Source organism: Triticum aestivum, chromosome 3B, assembly GCF_018294505.1.
Source record: "Triticum aestivum cultivar Chinese Spring chromosome 3B, IWGSC CS RefSeq v2.1, whole genome shotgun sequence".
NCBI classification, from domain to species: Eukaryota; Viridiplantae; Streptophyta; class Magnoliopsida; order Poales; family Poaceae; genus Triticum; species Triticum aestivum.
The window spans coordinates 130,518,713-130,527,394 of NC_057801.1; the positions used below are offsets into that span (position 1 = coordinate 130,518,713).

Genomic DNA, 8,682 nt, shown 5'->3' on the forward strand with positions numbered 1-8,682 from the left:
CTCATTTGAAGGAGACAAGTTGTTCCACTCTTATGTTTGCACAATAAACAAGACAATAGTCAAATATAGGATGGTACGAACTAGCTATCCAAGTTATTTCTTATGCACAACAATTGAAATAACAATATCTGTTTTTTTCCTTCTTGGCACTTCTCATTGAAGTACACTTTGGATAACCTCTCACACTACCTTCATGATTAGATATGGAACTTACAAGTATTTCACCCGTAGCATGATGCTGATTTTGAAGTTCCCATCAATATGTATAAAAATGAGGGGCAGGTGATCATCACAAGTGGTTGGACACATCCAGGAGGAAACAATATGGGCCTCTTACCTATTTAAGATGTTGATGATATTTATGGTTTTGTACTCAAGTGTGAAGTGCTACCGTTTTTTTAAAACCCACCCCACCATGTATTAATTAACTTAAAATGTTCGTACAATCATTCATTACAAAATTAGCCACACAGGGCGGAACAAAATTGAAAAGAATTCCATCAGACCTATTATCAAAACTGAGCTTAGCAATCTCATGAGCCACCATATTAGCCCTCCTATTGATCTTGGATATCTGAATCTTCACCAGTATCTTCGAGACATTCACCGCTTTGTGCTTTTGAAACTATATGGTGTTGTTCATATGGTGCTTGAGTTTATGTTGGATATGTTTGATGAATATGAAATATGTTATGTTTCATATATGTATTACGTTCAAATTATTAGCGAATTTTCTTATTGCATGGACTAAATTATAGGAAAATAAACATTTTGTAATGGTCATTGAGTTGCGCATGGTTTAGAAACACAAACCATGCATGTTCAATGAAACCTCTACATCGCACACAATTATTCTTTCCGCGACGTGTGTATTGCCCGCCTAGTCGCACATGTTTCCTTGTTTCTGACCATGTGAGCCAGACCTCCCTACCGCACATGTTCAGGCATAGTTCTGGTCCACACGGTTTAGAAACACAAACCATGTGCAATAAACCCCTACATCGCACACAACTATTCCTTGCACAACACGTTTCAGAGACCTTCCTCAACCCTCTAAAACTGTGCGCGATGCATGTTCTCAACTTTGTGTGAATCTTGTATTTGTACCATTGAATTTATTTATTGCAAAATTTATGCTTTATTCAACACTTCAAAGGCAAAGAACAAAATATGATCATCCATGCTTGACCACGTAGATAGAAGATGTTGTTCTATGCAGCGTGTTTTCCTTATTCTAATGCATAAAGGTACAATGTGATGCTTCATGGCACAGGTATGTCGACATGCATCACCACATAATCTAGATCTCCATATTATTAGACCAGACTTGTGGAGTGGCTTTGAGTTGTAGGTCAAACTTTCTGCCCACAGTTAACCCAAATTTCTCGGACATGTCCAGTGACGCCGGGCCGGCTCCATCAGAAAGCTTCCAGTCAAAGTGATAAAGAAAGTTTGCCAATACAATCTCCATAATTGCGGAGCTAAACAACATCCCGGGACATTGTCGCCGCCCAGCACCAAAGGGAGTGAATTCGAAGTATGTCCCATTGTAATCCATGTTTTTAGTTTCAAACCTTTCTGGCTTAAAACTTCCTGGATTTTCCCAGTATTTAGGGTCTCGGGAGATTGCGTAGACATTAACGTATACAGTTGTGCCTTTAAGAATGTCATAGCCCATAATTTGACAATCTTCTCTAGCTGCACGGGCCACAAGAGGACTTGGCGGATGCAATCTAAGAACCTCCTTGATGACCATCTGCATATAGTGGAGTTCAACGAGGGGGTGGGTATTAGTAATGATAGCTTTATCTTGTCCTAGCAACCCCCTGACCTCTAGCTGCGCCTTAGACATGGCTTCAGGACTATTCATGAGCTCTGACATAGTCCATGCCAAAACAAGCCCCGTGGTTTCCGTGGCAGCTCCAAGTATGTCCTGAAAATGATGGTTGTGGTTCTTAGAATTAGAAATATTGCTAATAGAGGCGATTAACTATATTGATATGAATATATCATAGGACATACTAGATTGTATTTTGAACAATTTCCACCACGCATAGTCTAGTCTATGTCGAACTAAAGGTTCTATAGTTACTTACGGAAGACAAGTTGATTCTCAATAAAGATGGAACAGTGATGCACATTTACCAAATCAACACAATTCTTTGTTAGTTTTGATTTCTTTACTCGGATTTGACCAATGAGAATATGGAAATACTCCTTCTCTTTGTAAATAGATGACATTTTAAACGTTGACACTTCTTTAACATGTATCTTTGACTAATACTCCCCCCATCCAATAATATAAGATCGTTTTGCAAGCTAAAACAGCTTGCAAAACGGTCTTATATTATGGGACGCATATTTTGAACTATTTTACATAACAATTCTTAGTATATTGTTTTTATCCACCCAACACAAATACTTGTTTATGTATCACTATCTTAAAAAAAAGGTTTTATTACACACTTTCTAGAGAGTCGTATACTTATGAACGGAGATTGTATTTGTGGATCATTAAAGACTTAAATTTGTCACCGAAACTCTATATATCTGTGGAACTATTTGCTTTCATATATGTTGATAGAAAATGTAATATTAGCGAGTTGAAATCAAAAGTAAAGACCAATCTTACTTTATCAAACTAAGGTGTTACATGTAAATTTCATCTTATAGATGTATGGTTAGTTTCCCCCAAACAAGTTAAGTGGGTTCCCTAAAAAAAAGTGGGTGGTGCGCAGCTCGGCCTCGATCTCAGCCGATAGCAGCAAATCGGAGGAAGGTGAACAAAAATGTAGTGTAAACATAAGGTGAACAGAACAGCATGACCGTCTCTATGAGTTAAAAAAAAAAGAATACTCACAAATAAGACGGTGCCTATTGCGTCTGTGGTTAGCGGTGATGCTAACGAGTCCTCCTCCTGCATCCTGAGCAGCGCGTCCAGCAGGCCCTCGTCTTCGATGCTGCAGGCGCCACCGGCGAGCCGCTCAGCCTTGCGCCTGTCGATGATGTCCCCGATGATGCGTCGGATGCTGCCGTAGCTCTTCTTCATGCGGCGTTCGCCGTTGCTCAGCCACCGCACCAACCGGGACGACGGGAAGAGGTCGACGAGGCAGAAGCCTCCCATCAGCTCCATGACTTGGTGGAACTCCCGCAGGTACACGTCCTGCTGCGCCAACTTGCCGCCGAAAAATGCGCGCGACGCGACGGAGTTGCTGAGCGCCGACACCTTCTGGCTGACGTTGACGACGGCGCCGTTCGAGGCTGCAATGGAGCGGAGGAGGTGGCCCACCTCCTCCGCCCTGACGCCCTCCATGCGCTTCACGCACTTGGAGCTGAGAAGCTCCATGACGCAGATCTTGCGCATCCGGCGCCACCGGTCGCCGTAGGGGGCGAAGACGATGCCGTTGCCGCCACAGGCGGCGATGTCCAGCGTCACGCTGCTCTTCCGGTTCGCGAACGAGACGTCGTGCGTCTTCATCACCAGCGCAGCTGCCTCGGCGCTGGAAACCACCACCGTGGGGAGCTCGCCCAGCTTAAGGAGCATCAGCGGCCCGTACCGGCGAGACAGCTCTGTCATTGTATGGTGCGGGAGGACGCTCACGACGTGGTGGAGGCTGCCGATGATCGGCAGGGTCCATGGCCCAGGTGGCAGCCGCTTGCCTGGCTTGCTCTCGCCGCTGGAGGGCTTGAGAAACCAAAGGGCTAGTACCGCGGACAGGGCTATGAAACACAAGCTTAACCACGCTTCCATGGCAGCTAGCTAGGCAGCTTGTTAATTGAGTGCCTCGTTGGCTTTCAGCTTAAGCATGGCGTATCATAAGTACTATTACCGGGACCGGGACGTTTGGATCTGAGACAGGCAGAATCCTAGCCTTGGTATCACTTAAATTAGTGTCAAGCTGGTCTTAATGGGAGTATCATAAGTATGCATTTCCTACACTAACTTATAATGCCATGCATTATGGAGATAGTATCACACACTAGTATCATATGCATGATACTAATATATGACACTCCCCATTACAACCAGCCTCAAAACACTTCTATATTATGAGACCGAAGGGAGTAATTTGTGGCCGCTAAGGGTCAAACTTTGGTCCAATTCGCATGCATGCAGATTGTGGACGAGATAGTCACCGAGCAAAAACATATCCCGTCCATTCCAAGTTTTTATGTAACCGTGCAACCATCATTGAAAATATACTCTACAAGTTCCTATGAAATCTGAAATCGATTAAATAAGTAGATATATTGTATATCTAACATGTCACAAATTTTCAGTTAATTCAACCCAAAGCTTGATAAACTAAAGTGAAAAATTCAATCACTACTGAAATTTTTGTATACCGCGCCGGGTGTCGGCGTCTTCGCCGAGAGCCAAAACACGAGCACTCGGCAAAGTAAAGAACGCCGAGAGCCGTACTCGGCAAAGGAAGTAAATTGGCAAACACATGGTGCTGCCGACAGGATTGCTCGGCAAACATGATACACTCGGCAAAGGCACTATTTGCCGAGGGCCATCTTGTCACACTCGGCAAAGTATTTCCACGTGGCGCATTCGACGGTGACTAACGACACAATCACGGTTGTAACTCTTTGCCGAGAGTGGCTCTCTCGGAAAGATTTAGTCCCACCTCGCCTACCGACTAGCAAAAATACCTGTTTAAATAGTTCAATAGTCCAACCGCCTGTCGTATTCTAAAAACGGATGTCAGTGTTTTTTCAAATTTATGATCCACACCGTTACCGAGAAGGGCTCTCGGTAAGAGAGAAGTTTCCGAGAGTGGTTCTCGGTAATGATAAGGCCACCATCAAAGTTTAGTCCCACGCCGCCTAGAGACAAGCAAAAAACTTGTTTATATAGTGGGATAGTCCAGATGCAGTAAGATTCGGTATTCATTACACTCTTGTTAAGGAGATGGACTATCACTTTGAATGTTCACCTGTCTCGAGCAGAGAACATTCAAAGTGATAGGCCATCTTCTTAATAGTGGATGCCGGCATTTTTTTAGTTAATGGTGTCATCATAGGGCCCTGAGCTTGTAAACCGCACCGAGCTAACATCTGGGTATCGAGAGGGAACCTGTCCGGTTTGTGTAGGAAGTGATGGTCCTGTTTCTCTGTTGGCCTCGAAACTTCTTGTTGTCGGATGTTGGGTTCCGGCAGACCCTTAAGGTTCGAACTCTGTGGTGCTGTCGACGTTCTGGGAACGGGGGTCCCCAGACTTGCCTGCCTGCGGCCTGCAGCGTGGCTCAAGTGGAGGCCCAGTACGGCCCATCTTCATCAGCGCAAGACTCAAGACCCTCGCGAGGGGCCAAGCCTTGTGGGGCGGACGACACAAGGCTTCCTCAAGAATGGCCTCGCCAAGCATGCTCGCGAGGAGGAGGAGAGATCAAGGCAGGGTACCTCGCGAGGTGCTCGTGACACAAGCCATGACGATCGAGACCAGGTGGGCGCCAGGCAGGCGCCGGCTGCGTAGTGTCCTTGTTCCCTCTTTGGTGCAAAGGGGGCAAGCACAGGCGCGGGGTACCAAGGCATCAGGCAAAGGTTGCCATTTCAGTGCAACGGGACCAAGACCAGCGGAGCGGCAGGATGGAGGTCACCGTGGAGCCCAAGACGGCGTCATCACCAGTGCTTTTGGCAGCCGAAGACCAACTTTAGTCAGGATAACTTGTACTAGATGTTTCCCTTCAAAATGGCCGTTGTTGGCGCCCTTCCCGCTCAATATTTGGGAAGAGGCCCGGGGCCTCTATAAATAGGACTAGCCACCACAGTAGAGGGGGGTCCAGTTTTCTTGGACTCATCAAGAGCCCATTAGAGAGAGAGAGGCGATCGAACTCACCCAAGCAGTTCATCACACCAGCTCAAGAACACCTCTTGCGAGGTTGTTCTTCCCTTGTGCTATTCATCATCAGCCCCTGAGGTAATCCACCACACCACACACTGGAGTAGGGTATTACACCACAATGGTGGCCCGAACCAGTATAAATCTTGTGTCCCTCGTGTTGTTCATCGTTTTTAGCCTAGATCTCACGAGACGATCGGACGTAGGTCAGTAGGGGAGAGATCTTCGTGCGCACCCCAGAGTTCGAACCTTAAGGGTCTGTCGAAACCCAACATCCGACATTTGGCGCGCCAGGTAGGGGGTGCGCCGGAATCTTTCTTCCGCTGTTCGTGTTCGATCTTCTGTCGTGTCCATGGCTGAAGCTCGTCGGGCTCGCGCCGATTGTCGGGATGCTCTCGCCGCCCGCGTCACCCAGACGGCCCCCATCGGTGGGTGTCCCCGTCGTTCCCCGTCGCCTGCCGCCAACGCCGCCACCGGCCCGGCGGGGAACGAGCAGCAGGCCTCGTCGCTGCATCCTTTAGTGCGGCGGGAAGGCTGCACCGTCACCCCGTCGTTGACTCCAGCTGGTTCGTCCTCCCACGCCCGTCGCGCCCCCACGGACGCGCATGCCGTGTTGCTCCTGGCGCGTGAGCTCCTCCACTACCGTCCCGTCGACGACCTCTACGAGGAGTGGCTCGCTCGCATCACCGAGCTCGTCAGCGCCGCAGGGGGCTCCCCTGCGCCGTCCCTCTCGCTGCCTCGTCCTCCGTCCTGCGCAGGAGGCGCAGATCAGGAGGTGCCTCCACCACCTCCTCCCCAAGATGGCGCCCTGGCTCCACGGCGCACGGCCCCAGGACGAGACCCACCGTGTCTGGCGCCCGCGCGACAAGAAAGGAGCTGCCAAGGAATCCCTCGTCCCCAAGAAGGTGAGCGCGTGCTCCCGGCACCGGCGCGCCACGACCGCATCCCTGCGCCAGCACGTCAAGACCCCGCGCTGCTTTAGGCAGCAGCGCATGGGAATCTCCATGAGCAAGCCCTGTATCAGCAGAGAGCTCTGGTGGCACTACAAGAAATATGTCAACTTGTGACCTTGACTATTGGTCACTGAATGGTCACTGTTTTCAATTTGTGACCTTTTTGTGACCAAAAATAGAAGGTCAAAAGCTGGCGGTCGTAAACTGACTATAGCGACCTTCTCTGTGAGAAGGTCGTAGACGTTTATGACCAAAATATGCCTACTGTTTCATTTTGGTCACTAGCAGACTCCCCAGGCCACGTAGGCATCCGACGTGGCAATCTGATGTGGCACAAGAATCAGCCCGGTCCAGTTCTGTCGTCTTTACAGGCCGAGCCCATTTATTATTGTTTTTCTGTCAGCTACATGGGCCAAGCCCAAGAATTCAGCCTTTTTTATTTTCTTGGACGTGGCCTACTGTACATTTCATTTTTGGGCCTCAATCATTTCATAGTTCATTTCTATTTTGGGCCTCCATAACAAACTTTCAAAAACTTGCTCACGAGACACATGTTTATTTCAACGACAGTGAAAAAGAGAGGAAATTAAAACAAGCATGCATCGAGAGCATTTGATTTCTTTCAACATGAAGGGACTTTTGAAACAGCCACAGGCACATAGTAGGTACATTCAACAGAGACAAAATTAACATCAAGATGAAACAACAAAGGGCAGTCTAAGAACATGAACTACATGGCACACAGTAGCTTCCATTTCTACCAGCAGCAGCAGCTGCCTGAAAGAGAGGAGGGACTACCAAGGAGCTAAACTAACAGCGACCATCCATCATAAATTGGTGACTTCAGCAATAAGCGGCAACGACGACATTCCAGAGACCCCCTTCCCCCACTGTTGCTTGGTGTGCCGCATCACTAGTCACCCTACACACAACAAGTTTTCATGTGTTTAGAGCAGATCAACATGTTGAGCAGTTAGGGAAACACTGATGCTTGGAGGTGTTTGGCGTTAATATTATACCTATGGGTAGTTGTAAGCATCGATCTTCTTGGTGTACTCGGCCTTGAGCATCTCAGCCTTGGCAACATAGGGAGACTTCTCCTTCTATTCATTCAAACAGAGGAAAAAACAGCGGAAATGTTAGTGTGGTGCAAGGCAATAGATTCCTGGATAACAATTAACAGAAGAATAATTGAACAAATCATGCGAAATGGCATGGTGAATTTGGAAACTAAAATTTGAGCAGTAGTTTGAATCGATGAGTAGCTCTGTAAGATGCCGCGCTAGCTCCAACATTGACACGAAATTTGTTGGGTGCCTTTGTACCACTCCAACATTTAAAAATGTGCCATAACTTCTCAGGAAGGGAATTCTTTTGAACCGCGGTAATGCAATTCATGCTGCTTAAAAATGTGAAGCGAAATTGACAACGGGCATAACAGTAGGAAAAACTTATAGCATAGATGTTCAAGACAGCATAACAAGCTTGAACTGATGTTTAGCAGCAGCCAAGCTTCAGCCATACAAAGTGTATGCAGTACTAAAAGAAGTAGTAAGAACAAAGAACAGATGACATGTTTCTCAAAAAAGAAAAATGAACAGACAACATGACTGATTTGGGTTAGAGGCTGCAACGGGAGCACATATTCAACTCCTCTTTTTGAGTAAAAACTGACAAAGAACAACCTAACAGCTGAGCTGAGTGCCAGCAGTAAACGAACACTAGCTAACAGAATTGTAAACAGACTATCACCAGCCTTCCATCAGACCAACACATGATGATTAAGATTGCACAATTTGTAACCTATTCCTGACCCAGAAAAATAATGTTTGAATCCTGGACACAAAAGATTCAACCAAGCTCTATTGGCCAACATGGTGAAAG

At 47.0% G+C, this 8,682-nt stretch overlaps 1 protein-coding gene across 1 annotated transcript; it reads right to left on the minus strand.

Moving 5' to 3' along the window:
• Positions 1–1,300: 1,300 nt before the first annotated feature.
• Positions 1,301–3,831, minus strand: LOC123065026 (desmethyl-deoxy-podophyllotoxin synthase-like). The gene is made up of 2 exons (XM_044488400.1): positions 2,861–3,831; positions 1,301–1,933 (listed from the first exon to the last, which is right to left on the minus strand). Exons 1-2 carry the CDS (start codon positions 3,749–3,751, stop codon positions 1,301–1,303), a joined length of 1,524 nt encoding a protein of 507 aa, XP_044344335.1. The 5' UTR covers positions 3,752–3,831.
• Positions 3,832–8,682: the final 4,851 nt, after the last annotated feature.